The sequence below is a fragment of the Oncorhynchus gorbuscha genome, linkage group LG07 (assembly GCF_021184085.1).
Source record: "Oncorhynchus gorbuscha isolate QuinsamMale2020 ecotype Even-year linkage group LG07, OgorEven_v1.0, whole genome shotgun sequence".
Lineage (NCBI taxonomy): Eukaryota > Metazoa > Chordata > Actinopteri > Salmoniformes > Salmonidae > Oncorhynchus > Oncorhynchus gorbuscha.
Window position 1 is genome coordinate 79,606,512 of NC_060179.1, and position 14,699 is coordinate 79,621,210.

Here is a 14,699-nt window from a genome sequence, read left to right on the forward strand (position 1 = left end):
CCACAACTACCATCACCGCTACCACTACCACCACCACTACCACCAAAACCATTACCACCACTACTAAAGCCACAACTACCATCACCGCTACCACTACCAAAACCACCACCACCAAAACCATCACCAAAACCACCACCACCAAAATCATCACCAAACCCATCACCACAACTACCACCACCAAAACCATTACCACCACTACTAAAGCCACAACTACCATCACCGCTACCACTACCACCACCACTACCACCAAAACCATTACCACCACCACTACCACCACTACTACCACTACCACCTCTACCACCACCAAAACCATTACCACCACTACTAAAGCCACAACTACCATCACCGCTACCACTACCACCACCACTACCACCAAAACCATTACCACCACTACTAAAGCCACAACTACCATCACCGCTACCACTACCACCACCACTACCACCAAAACCATTACCACCACCACTACCACCACTACTACCACTACCACCGCTACCACCACCAAAACCATTACCACCACCACTACCACCACTACCACCTCTACCACCACCACCACTACCACCACCACTACAACTAACACCACTACTTCCACTATAGCCACCACCAATACCACCAAAACTACTAACATCACTATCACCACCACTACGCTGCAACCACCACTAGCCCCACTATCACCATGACCACCACCACCACTACAACTAACACCACTACCACAACCACTACTGCCACTATAGCCACCACCAAAACTACTACTAACACCACTATCACCACCCCTTTTACCACCACCACCACTATCACTTTTACCACCGTCACCACCACCACTACTGCCACTATAGCCACTACCAATACCACAAAAACTACTAACACCACTATCACCACCACTACGCTGCAATCACCACTATCCCCACTATCACCATGACCACCACCACCACTACCACCACTGCCACCAATATCACTATGACCACTACCACCACCACCACTAATATCACCAGCACTACCACCACTACCACTAGCACCACTACTACAACCACTACCACCACCACTACTACCACAAACACTACCATGACCACTACCACCACCACCAGTACTACCATTACCACTACCACCACTACTAAACCACTACCACCACCACTACTATAACAAACAATACCATGACCTCTACCACCACCACTACTATCACAAATACTACCATGACCTCTACCACCACCACTAATACTACAACAACCACCATTACAACCACAACCCCCACCATCACCACTACCACTATTACCACTACCAATGCCAATATTACCAATACCAATACTACCATTACCACTACCAATACCACTATTACCACTACCAATACCACTATCACCACTACCAATACCACTATTACCACTACCAATACCACTATTATCACTACCAATACTACTATTACCACTACAAATACCACTATTACCACTACCAATACTACCATTACCACTACCAATACCACTATTACCACTACCAATACCACTATCACCACTACCAATACCACTATTACCACTACCAATACTACTATCACCACTACCAATACCACTATTACCACTACCAAATTTGTAAGTCGCTCTGGATAAGAGCGTCTGCTAAATGACTTAAATGTAAATGTAATGTACTATTACCACTACCAATACCACCATCACCACTACCAATGCTACCATTACCATCACCAATACCACTATTACCACTACCAATACTACTATTACCACTACCAATACTACTGTTACCACTACCACTACCAATACCACTATTACCACTACCAATACCACCAACACCACTACCAATACCACTATTACCACCACCACCACCAATATCACAATTACCACAAATATCACCACCCACATTACCACCACTACTACTATCACAAACACTACCATGACCACCACCACTTTCACAAACACTACCATGACCACCACAACTACCACCCCTCCCACCAGCACCACCACTACCACCACCACTACCACCACTACCACCACCACCACTACCACCACTACCACCAGTACCACCACCACCACTACTATTACAAACACTACCATGACCACCACCACCACTACCACAACTACCACCCCTCCCACCTGCACCACTACCACCACAACAATTACCACTCCTACCACAACCATCACCACTACCACCACTACCACTACTACCACTACTACCACTACCCCTACTCACCTGGTCAAACAGGTAAATGGTGACGTCATCAAAAAAGGACACCACTTTCTTCCTGCGTTCCACCAGGTCATCAGCGAGCAACTCTGTGGTGAGCAGGGTGGGCATCTTCAGTAGACTACGTAGGTTATGAGCATCGCTACAGTCGCTCAACACGATGGGTACAGCATGGTTCTCCTCCCCGCTCTCCTCCCCTCCACTCTGCTCCTCCTGAACACTGTAACTGCTCAGCTCCTCGTCTGACTCACTGTCATCGGAGTCACCATCTACGTCCTCCTCGTCCGCCTCCACCCCATCCATGGGCAAGTCCCAGCCCAGAGGGGGAGTCATAGGGGGGAGAGGAGGAGAAGGGGTGGAGGGAGGGAGAGGAGAGGAGAGAGGAGGGGTGGAGGGAGGGGGAGGAGAGAAGGAGAAGCGTCGACGCCGTGCGGGAGGACTGTTCTCTTCGTCATTATCGTCCTTCTCGAGGGTCTCTGGCATTTTGGTAAATGCTTCTTCTAGGACGTCTACTGTTTCTAAGGCTTCAGATGAGTCCTCCATGTCCCTTTGCTCTCCTTCATCCTCTTCCTCCTTCTCCTTCGTACCAGAGTTGGTTTCAGTACTGCTGCTCCTCTCGAGTTCACCCAGGGCTTCCTCCATAGCCCCCACCACCTCTGCAGCCCAGTCTCCCAGAGAAGAGGGTTTCTCCTGGGCAGGCCATCCTTCCGACCCTGCCTCTACTTCTCCAGAGAGAATGGAGGCCAGCTCTAGCTCTAGCTCTAGCCCTTCATCCTGGGTGCACTCTTCTGTCAGGCATGCTTCCATCTTTGGGTCTTCACTCTCCTCCAGAAGAAGAGCTGAGGTCTCCACTTCCTCCTCTTTTTCCTCCTCTATCTGAAGAGGGCTGAGTTCCCTCTTCTCTGTCAGCCTCTCTTCCACTTCTCCCTCCTCCACTCCTCCACTTTCATCACCCCCTACTTTGTCACCCCCCTCATCCCTATAAAGACGTTCGTTCTCATTGTCAGAGAAGTAGGCAGAGTCCCTGTAAGGGTTCTTCTCACTGAGTGGGGTCAGACCCTTCTCGTTGTCTGTGGTCTGTGAGGCTGCTAGAGGCACATCTTCATCCAGGGTCGGTTCATCCTCATCATCCAGTGGGGCGACTTCGGCCTCCTCCCCCCCCTCCTCCCCCTCCTCATCCAGGCTGGTGTCCAGGACAGACTCCCCCAGTGGCTGTGTGAATGTCTCTGGGCCCCGAGGCTCATTGTGGGGCTCCTTGGGGACGAACTCTGGGCTCTCATTGTTCTCTGTGTCGTACCCACTGTCCATTGCCTTGGGGGAGGAGCTAGATGGGTGGGAGGAGCTGGAGGAGGGGCTGAAAGCTTTGCAGGTGGAGCCGACTGCTGAAGGCATCAGGTCCATGGAGGCCATGGAATTGGGGGTTCCCACCTGCTTCTGCAGGGACTTGAGGGGACAGACCAGGGGAGGGGAAGCGTCAGGTTCCCCAACCGACGTCTCGTCGGCGAAGATCTCGGAGGTCGAGTCGGTGATGTCATCATCTTCATCGTCGTCGGTGCAGCAGTCGGAGATGTCCACTAGACTAATGCTGGAGCAGTGGTCTCTGTCTAAGCAGCTGTCTAACGTATGGCTCAGCTCTGACTCTTGCTCGACCATGGGGACTAGGTCAGGAACATTCACTGAGGAGAGGGTCAGAATCTTAGTCAGAGTCACACCCTCTGGTTTAGGGTCTGTGAGAACACCTTTGTCTTCCGTACTAACCTCTTCCTTATGGTCTATTGAAAGGGTATCGTCCATAGTGATGTCAACATATTGCTCAGAGTGGTTTAGAGGGGTTGTGCTGGTCTTAGTGTTGTGCGTTAGGATTGGTTTAGGACCTCCTGGTGCTGGCGACAGATTCACACTCTCTTCCTCGTTGTTGGGTATGTCTACAATCTTATCGCTGTAGTCGTCCCGGGTGTAGTTCCGCACCACTAAGCCCGTGAGGGGGTCGACGAAATGAGAGTGGCAGCACTCGATGGGTGGTGGCTCTACGTCCCTCTCCCCTTCCCCCTTGTGGCACAAATAGATGTAGGTATTACAGGCGTCCCCTGAAGTGACCAGGCCATGATGGTTCCCCAGGACTAAACAGCCACTATCATTAGCCGAAGCCGTTGTAGCCTCCAGGTAGTCTATGGGTTTAACTGCAGCAGAGACAGAGGAGTGGAAGGTCAGGCAGTGCTCTTCGGGCCACGAGTCCTCTATGTCAGTAGTGGGCATAGTGTAGTGGAAGTCTTCATAGAGATCCTGTAGTTGTCTACAGTCAGCCTGTCCACTACGGCCAAGGCTTAGACCCAGGCCTAGACTGTTGTTGTTAGCGGAGGGGTTGGAGAGGTTACTACTGCTGCTCCTCAGCCTCTCTGAGAATATATCCTCTTCTTCATCTGAGTCGTTGTCCCGGTGACAGATGAAGAGGGCTTCTTCTGATGCCATAGTGATGCTGACTGAGTGGGCGTGGTCTGGCATGGTCGGCGTGGTTTTCCTCAGAGAACCCATCATGTCATAGTAGCCGCCAGTGACGCTACTCACCCCAATGACGGAGCCTGGGCCCTGGGTTGTCTCCAAGTAGGGGTCGCCTACCCCAAAAGGAGGACCGCCATCCTGGAGATGGGTGCTGATGGAGGGAGATATCCCCAGAGGATTGTCCAGTTCTCCCAGGGCCTGACGCAGGCTACGGGACCCCCAGCTCTCCAGATGGGGCTTGGGAGGAGAGTGTTCCCGCCCCATCAGGTAATGCTGGTCCATCCCCAGACCATTGTGGTGGCCTATGCCCATGGGAGGTGAGTGTTCATAGTAGTACCCCCCGTCCTGGTCCTTGTAGGAGACGTAGTGACCAGCCTCCCATGGTCTCATGGGGCTGGAGTCAGAGACATGGGGCTCCATTGTCAGGGAGATGTCCGAGTTATACGCTCCAACACCCCCATCATTACAGACGTCTGCTGACCAGTAGGAGTCTACAGGCTTGGAGTGGGCATGGGGGGGACCCATCCCCATCATACACTCCCCTGATTCTGCACTGCCACTGCTGGTCAGGAAGCTCCCGTGGCTGCCCTGGTAGTCTGGGCTGTAAGAGTACATGGTGTAGTCCACGCCAGGCTCCTCCATGCGGATGTAGTACTCAGAGCTCACTGAAGGACTACGGGCGCTAAGCACCGGCACCACCCCGACCCCAGAAACATGCAGCGTCTTGTGCTCATAGTAGGAAGGGGACACTCCCAGAGCGAGACCCTCCATCTCCACCCCACCACTGCCCCCCACCATTCCACCTGGGTAGTATAGGTCCTGACAGTGGTGGTTGACGACCCCCAGGGTACCGCTGGAGGATGAGGCAGCGTGGTGGTAAGGCTGCTCCGACCCGATCCCCGCCTGGGTCTGCTCCCACTTGTACTGGAAGTTCAGACCGTGGCTGGTCTCTGTCACGGTCAGTATATCATCTCCTGATTCGCTGTGATAACCGTCACCTCCAGAGAACTGCTCCAACAGAGGGAAGGAGGAGGGGAGGTCTGCAGACAGACAGAACAGAACAGAACAGAACAGAACCAGACAGACAGACAGACAGACAGACAGACAGACAGACAGACAGACAGACAGACAGACAGACAGACAGACAGACAGACAGACAGACAGACAGACAGACAGACAGACAGACAGACAGACAGACAGACAGACAGACAGACAGACAGACAGACAGACAGACAGACAGACAGACAGACAGACAGACAGACAGACAGACAGACAGACAGACAGACAGAACAGAACAGAACCAGACAGAACCAGACAGACAGAAAGATACTTTGTTAATTCCCAAGGGGACATTTTACATCAAACAACAGCAGAGCTTAATGGAAAATGTTATCGCTGCTCTTTCTCTGTCATATCCATTAATATGCTGTTAACATACTGTATAATGTGTCATAAAAATCTAGAATAACCTCAGTACAAATATCAGCATTTCTGCATCTCACCAGTAGAAACGGGCCATCTACTTTTCCTGGTTGTAAGCAAACCACACTATCCAAGAATTCATAGCACCTTAGTAGGGCTCCCGTCAGGCTGTGGTCTTTACAAAGACAGGGATAATACTAAACCTAGATATCCTGTTATGTCTTTGTATAGTGGAACATTGTTGAGACAAGTTCAATGGCTCTCTTGAACAAGGACAGAAGTATCTACTCATCCTAGCGTGATCGTACAATTGGTAAAACACAAAGGCCACAATAGTTGCTACAAAACATGACTCCATACATTTTAATATCAGGCAGCAGGCTCAATCAACCGATGACGTCATTGAACACTCCTGGCGCGAAAATAAAAACAAACACTGCTATAGTGCATAATTCCATCTGAAACACCCACTCGTCAATCAAAATGATGTAGGGAGACTGGAAAAACACCCAGTGACCAGTGGTGAAGTTTCCCTTTAATAAACTAAAGTGATACTGAAAACAGCCGATTCTGTTTTCTTCTGAGACGCACAACGTGTGCGAGACAACAAAAAGTGGCCTGAACATGACGTACCAGTGGCCAGGGCTCCGGCCCCGTGATGAAGGCTGCTGCTTCGTTGGTCGGCGTTGGGGTTGGGACGCAGGGAGTTCCAGCGTCTCTCGAAGTCCTCCTCGGCCTCGCTGGCCCCCTTGGCACACAGGTAGCTGAGTAACAGGTGGACCTCCTCTGTATTGGGCCTCTGGTCTGGTTGGAGCCAGCAGAACTGCATCACCTCATACCTGGTGACAAGAGAGAACACACACCACAATCAATAACCATTACAACAATCATGGGATACATGTAGGAAGATATAATGAACCACAAATTCATCTATTAGCTGTGGCCAAAAGTTGTGCATTTGGGAATAGGGTTCCATTTAGCAACAGGGTTCCATTTAGCAACAGGGTTCCATTTAGCAACAGGGCTCCATTTAGCAACAGGGTTCCATTTAGCAACAGGGTTCCATTTAGCAACAGGGTTCCATTTAGCAACAGGGTTCCATTTAGCAACAGGGCTCCATTTAGCAACAGGGTTCCATTTAGCAACAGGGGTCCATTTAGCAACAGGGTTCCATTTAGCAATAGGGCTCCATTTAGGAACAGGGCTCCATTTAGCAACAGGGTTCCATTTAGCAACAGGCTTCCATTCTACACCTGCATTGCTTGCTGTTTGGGGTTTTATGCTGGGTTTCTGTACGGCACTTTGAGATATCAGCTGATGTACGAAGGACTATATAAATACATTTGATTTGATGCAAATTAAATGAAATGTGAAGAAAATGAAAACCACCACACAGCATCTGCATTTTTATTGGAATCCATTGATGAGATGAGGAATCAATTCTTACCCTCTGAGAGATGGGGTTTATATTACCTCCCCCATCTTCAGAGATAACGAGATCGGATCCATTTTGTTTTACGCATCATCACATCAGTCATATTTATGTATGCGCACCCTATTCTCTATTTAGTGTGCTACTTTTGAACAGAGTCATGGGCTCTGGATAGGGAACACAGCGCCGTTTGGGACACAGCATATGATGTCTGTCTCAACGAGCCACTAGAATGAGAAGATATTGATGGGACATAGAGCGAGAGCCCCAGATTACTTATTAAGGTTTAGAATGAGAAAAGATAAGATTGTTTGTGGTGTGTGTGTGGTGTGACCCTGTGTTGCTCCCTTGTGTGCGTACGTGCGTGACTTACCAGCGCTCTGCCAAGGGTATTTTGAGCAGGGGCTTGGGCAGTCTGAGCTGCTGTTCCCTCACGGTGTAGGTTAACACCTGTCTGTCTGAGTACTGTCTGTACGGCTGGTTCCCCAACTCAAATAACTCCCAGATAGTCACTCCCAGAGACCTGAGAGAGAACAGAAAGACCAAAGAAACCCACTCAACATGACACTATAGAATCATGGAGAAGAACATCACGTGAAGCATAACCACCAATATTTATTGGGAAAAACATTTGTCAAATATATCTACGGGATTCACAGAAGGACAAAAAGGACAGTGGATTTACAGAGTGGTTTAAATGGACACGTAAAAGGAGATTTATGATTTGTCAATAACTCAATGACCAATCCCTCAGCCCCTCCTGATAACAATAGGATTTGCTGTGAACCCCTAATTACGTCACATATGTTATGGTGTCGGTTTCCAGATAGGGACATTTTTACGGATACAGAATCAGCCAAGTACTAGACTAAAAAGCATTGAGGTTGTTCATAGTCCAGGATTTGGCCTATAGGGTTGAATGTGTAATACTAGATAATATCTCTACCATGATCTCCGGAATCAAACACACTATCGAAGCGTTGAAGTTCCGTGCTCTACCAACTGAGCTCTCTCCACCAGAAGGTTGCCATGGACTACCCATACTGACTGATTGGTTAATTAAATCATTCATTACCAGACGTTGCTCTGTTTGCTCTGGTCTACCACCAGATGGTTGCCATCGACTACCCATACTGATTGGTTAATTAAATCATTCATTACCAGACGTTGCTCTGTTTGCTCTGGTCTACCACCAGAAGGTTGCCATGGACTTCATCTATGAGTTCTGGAGCGATCCAACGCAGGGGCACGTACATCTGCTCTGACGTCTCAAAGTAGTCCTCTTTGTACTTGTTGTGTGACAGGCCGTAGTCTCCGATCTTCACTGTGACGTCAGCGGTCAGCAGGCAGTTTCTCAGGGCCAGGTCACTGCGGGGGGGGGGAAGACAGAGGACACATTTGTACATTAGAGGATAACTGATTGATGGCTCTGCATAACAGTCAAGGTATCGCGGTGACACCACCCATGGGTAGCCTGACATGTTCAACACTGTACTAAAAGTCTTACAGAAATTCAGTCAGTAAATGTCGTACATCGTTACTTATCAATTCAAACCGTTCCTAATAATGATAAATGTCATTGAGCAGACAACTTATAATCATCCGTGCATACATTTTACGTATGGTCAGCCCTATCCTGGCATAGCAACCACCTTCACAATCCTGGCGTAGCAACCACCATGCCCTACCGATTGAACCATATGAGACCTGAATTCCTCATTAAGTGGATGTTGTAGACATCAGTGAAAGGAAGAGCAGGGGTCACTCTGGAGAGAAGGGGTCCCCCCCTGCAACAAAATCACTGATGCTGGAGTCTATGAAGAGGCACTCAGGCAGCACCAGGATATTGTTACAGGAAGAAACCAACAGGAACCAGGAAGAAGAGCCAACCAATCACAGCTGCTGGATTCTGGTAAACTAGCCTCAATGCAGCCATTCCAGCCATTCTACGGTGACTACTGGGTAACAGTCGTCAAGGTGATATCAGTATCATACAAGGGCATTGAGTGGTTTGTAGTATAACAAGTACAACTTGTGTCTGTATCTATGTAACTGTATATATATATATATACACAACACCTTTAGAATGTATTTACACCCTTTGACTTTTTCCACATTTTGTTACATTACAAAATGTAATAAATAGTTTTTTCCCCTCATCAATCTACACACAATACCCCATAATTACAAAGCAAAAAACTGAAATATCACATTTACGTACTCAGACCCTTTATTCAGTACATTGTTGATGCACCTTTGGCAGCGATTACAGGGTTGAGAGTTTTTTTGGGGGGTATGACGCTACAAGCTTCGCACACCTGTATTTGGGGAGTTTCTCCCATTCGTCTCAGCAGATCCTCTCAAGCTCTGTCAGGTTGGATGGGGAGTGTCGCTGCACAGCCATTTTCAGATCTCTCCAGAGATGTTCGATCAGGTTCAAGTTCGGGCTGTGCCACTCAAGGACATTCAGAGACTTGTCCCGAAGCCACTCCTGCATTGTCTTGGCTGTGTGCTTAGGGTCATTGTCCTGTTGGAAGGTGAACCTTTTCCCTAGTTTAAGTTCCTGAGCGCTCTGGAGCAGGTTTTCATCAAGGATCTCGCTGTTCTTTGCAGCAATCATCTTTGCCTCGATCCTGACTAGTCCCACAGTTCCTGCCTCTGAAAAACATCTCCACAGCATGATAAGGGTGGTCCTGTGTAGCTCAGTTGGTAGAGCATGGCGCTTGTAACGCCAGGGTAGTGGGTTCAATCCCCGGGACCACCCATACATAGAATGTATGCACACATGACTGTAAGTCGCTTTGGATAAAAGCGTCTGCTAAATGGCATATATTATTATTATATTATGATGCTGCCAACACCATGCTTCACCATAGGGATGGTGCCAGGTTTCCTCCAGACATGATGCTTGGTATTCAAGTAGTTCAGTCTTTGTTTCATCAGACCAGAGACTCTTGTTTCTCATGGTCTGAGAGTCTTTAGGTGCCTTTTGGCAAACTCCAATGGGGACTATCACGTGCCTTTTGCCTTGGAGTGGTTTCCGTCTGGCCACTCTACCATGAAGGCAAGATTGGTGGAGTGCTACATATATGGTTGTCCTTCTGGAAGATTCTCCCATTTCTGCAACTTTTAATGTTTCAGAAAGGTCTTCCCCAGATCTGTGCCTTGACCTCATGGCTTGGTTTTTGCTCTGACATGCACTGTCAACTGTGGTACCTTATATAGACAGGTGTGAGCCTTTCCAAATCATGTCCAATCAAATGAATTTACTACAGGTGGACTCCAATGAAGTTGTAGAAACATCTCAAGACTGATCAATGGAAACAGGATCCACCTGAGCTCAATTTCAAGTCTCATAGCAAATGGTCAGAATACTTATGTAATTAAGTATTTCTCTTTTTATTTTTTAATACATTTGCTATAATTTCTAAAATACTTTTTTCACTTTGTCATTATGGGGTATTGTGTGTAGATTGCTGAGGATTTTTTAAAATGTTTTAATCAATTTTAGAATAAGGCTGTAACATAAAAAAAGGGAAAAGTCAAGGGGTCTGAATACTTTCAAAAGTCACTGTATATATACCAAGGATAGGGGTCAGACCTAAAATACGTCTCTGACTTCCTGGTCACGTTTTCTGTATGTACTGTGTGTGTATGTATATTGTTGTTTTACTGATAAATGAAAATCAATCAATCAGTCAATCAATCGACAGTTCGTGGCAGAGACAGATAAACGGAGCGCCACACACCTGTGTATGAAGTTGTGTTTGTGCAGGTGCAGGAGTCCTGAGGCGATCTCACAGGCCATCCTCTGCAGGATCAGGGGTTCAGGGGTCATTGTGTCTGAAGCCCGACAGCCCCGCAGGTACCCTTTCACATCACCCTGGTGACATGAGGACATGTGATGGAGATCAGAGTTGGAGTCAATCCCACAATAATTCCAGCCAATTCAGAAAGTAAACAAAATTCTAATTCCACAAGTTTACTCATGAAAAATAATTGAAGAGAAATGGAATGTCAGTATACTTCCTGAATTGACTAGAATTTAAAGGGGATTGACCCCCACCCTGGTGGATATATAGCAGAGATACAATAGATATTGACACAGTTATAGTATAACAAGGATGATGCTTACACAAATAGTTACACTACAATTAGGTCTCGAGTTACTATAGGCTGAAGGACTTTTTGGAAGTGAAAACAGTGTAGGTAGGTAGTCAATGAGTGCAGTTACAGTTGAAGTCGGAAGTTTACATACACCTTAGCCAAATACATTTAAACTCAGTTTTTCACAATTCCTGACATTTATTCCTAGTAAAAAAAAATATTAGGTCAGTTAGGATCACCACTTTATTTTAAGAATTTGAAATGTCAGAATAATAGTAGAGAATGATTTATTTCAGCTTTTATTTCTTTCATCACATTCCCAGTGGGTCAGAAGTTTACATACACTCAATTAGTATTTGGTAGCATTGCCTTTAAGTTGCTTAACTTGGGTCGTAGCCTTCCACAAGCTTCCCACAATAAGTTGGGTGAATGTTGGTCCATTCCTGTTACTGAGTCAGGTTTGTAGGCCTCCTTGCTCACATACCTTCTTCAGTTCTGCCCACAAATGTTCTATAGGTTTGAGGTCAGGGCTTTGTGATGGCCACTCAAATGCCTTGACTTTGTTGTCCTTAAGCCATTTTGCCACAACTTTGGATGTATGCTTGGTCATTGTCCATTTGGAAGACCCATTTGTGACCAAGCTTTAACTTCCTGACCGATGTCTTGAGATGTTGCTTTTTAATTCCTCATGAAGCCATCTATTTTGTGAAGTGCAACAGTCCCTCCTGCAGCAAAGCACCCCCACAACATGATGCTGCCACCCCGTGATTCCCGGTTGGGATGGAGTTCTTCAGCTTGCAAGCCTCCCCCTTTTTCCTCCAAACATAACAATGGTTATTATGGCCAAACAGTTCTATTTTTGTTTCATCAGACCAGAGGACATTTCTCCAAAAAGTGCGATCTTTGTCCCCATGGTCAAACCGTGGTCTGGCTTTTTATGGCGGTTTTGGTGCAGTGGCTTCTTCCTTGCTGAGTGGCCTTTCAGGTTATGTCGATATAGGACTCGTTTTACTGTGGATATAAATACTTTTGTACCTGTTTCCTTCAGCATCTTCTCAAGATCCTTAGCTGTTGTTCTGGGATTGATTTGCACTTTTTGGACCAAAATACGTTCATCTCTCGGAGACAGAATGCGTCTCCTTCCAGAGCGTTATGACGGCCGCGTGGTCCCATGGAGTTTATACTTGCGTATTATTGTTTGTACAGATGAACGTGGTACTTTCAGGCATTTGGAAATTGCTCCCAAGGATGAACCAGACTTGTGGAGGTCTACAATTCTTTTTCTGAGGTCTTGGCAGATTTCTTTTAATTTTCCCATGATGTCAAGCAAAGAGGCACTGAGTTTGAAGGTAGGCCTTGAAATACATCCACAGGTACACCTACGATTGACTCAAATGATGTCAAGTAGCCTATCAGAAGCTTCTAAAACCAAGACATAATTTTCTGGAATTTTCCAAGCTGTTTAAAGGCACAGTCAACTTAGTGTATGTAAACTTCTGACCCACTGGAATTGAGATACGATGAATTTTAAGTGAAATAATCTGTCCGTAAACAATTGTTAGAAAAATTACTTATGTCATGCACAAAGTAGATGTCCTAACCGACTTGCCAAAACGATAGTTTGTTAACAAGAAATTTGTGGAGTGGTTGAAAAACGAGTTTTAATGACTCCAACCTAAGTGGAAAAAATATATAGGTCTTCCCTCAGAATGGACACCACATGATCATTTGATTGCCCACTCAGCAAGTAATACAATATCTGGCCACTGGGGGGCAGTTGAATGCATCCAAATATAATCTATCATCACACTAAGTGTTTTAGAGCAGCGTTTCCCAAACTTGGTCCTGGCTGTACGTTTGCTTTTTCACTTTTTCATCACTACACAGCAAATGACCACCTCATCATCATGCTTTGATTAATGAATCAGCTGTGTAGTGCTAGGGCAAAAACCAAAACATGCACCCAGGAAACCATAGAAACCTAGGAAACCCTGTCTTAAACTGACTACAATGTCTGGAGACAGAGAGACACAGTGCTGAAGTGAGGGTCCAGTCTAGTCCAGTCCATGATGATTGTTATACATACTGTACACTGGTCACTCACTGTAGCAATAGAACTCCAGCCAGTCCAGCAGGCTACTGACTGCAATGGCCACAGACAGATAGTTCTATATACAGTGATGCAATGACAGTCCAGTCCACTCCAGTACTCACCAGAGGGCAGAATTCCATGACCAGCAGGTAGGGGGTGACCTCAGTGCACTGCGCCAGGCAATGTAGGAGCGCTGGGTGCTGGAGGGCACTGGAGACGGACGGGCACAATGGCAGTGAGTTAGTGGAGGCACAAAACACTGGTAGAATGGCAGAGTTAGTGGAGGCACAAAACACTGGTAGAATGGCAGAGTTAGTGGAGGTACAAAACACTGGTAGAATGGCAGAGTTAGTGGAGGCACAAAACACTGGTAGAATGGCAGAGTTAGTGGAGGCACAAAACACTGGTAGAATGGCAGAGTTAGTGGAGGTACAAAACACTGGTAGAATGGCAGAGTTAGTGGAGGTACAAAACACTGGTAGAATGGCAGAGTTAGTGGAGGTACAAAACACTGGTAGAATGGCAGAGTTAGTGGAGGTACAAAACACTGGTAGAATGGCAGAGTTAGTGGAGGTACAAAACACTGGTAGAATGGCAGAGTTAGTGGAGGTACAAAACACTGGTAGAATGGCAGAGTTAGTGGATGTACAAAACACTGGTAGAATGGCAGAGTTAGTGGAGGTACAAAACACTGGTAGAATGGCAGAGTTAGTGGAGGTACAAAACACTGGTAGAATGGCAGAGTTAGTGGAGGTACAAAACACTGGTAGAATGGCAGAGTTAGTGGAGGTACAAAACACTGGTAGAATGGCAGAGTTAGTGGAGGTACAAAACACTGGTAGAATGGCAGAGTTAGTGGAGGTACAAAACACTGGTAGAATGGCAGAGTTAGTGGAGGTACAAAACACTGGTAGAATGGCAGAGTTAGTGGAGGTACAAAACACTGGTAGAATGGCAGAGTTAGTG

The 14,699-nt window shown here is 46.9% G+C and overlaps 1 protein-coding gene across 4 annotated transcripts in view; it reads right to left on the minus strand.

Annotated features, from left to right (window-relative positions):
* LOC124040408 (serine/threonine-protein kinase LMTK1-like) overlaps positions 1-14,699 on the minus strand; it is a 129,161-nt gene that overhangs the window by 3,036 nt on the left and 111,426 nt on the right. For all 4 annotated transcript variants that reach the window (XM_046357572.1, XM_046357570.1, XM_046357574.1 and 1 more), the window contains 6 exons: positions 13,856-13,943; positions 11,284-11,417; positions 8,696-8,902; positions 7,908-8,057; positions 6,736-6,941; positions 2,188-5,720 (listed from right to left, as the gene is read on the minus strand). In XM_046357572.1, the coding sequence (XP_046213528.1) occupies positions 2,188-5,720; positions 6,736-6,941; positions 7,908-8,057; positions 8,696-8,902; positions 11,284-11,417; positions 13,856-13,943 (4,318 nt within the window). The remainder of the gene's footprint in view (positions 1-2,187; positions 5,721-6,735; positions 6,942-7,907; positions 8,058-8,695; positions 8,903-11,283; positions 11,418-13,855; positions 13,944-14,699) is intronic.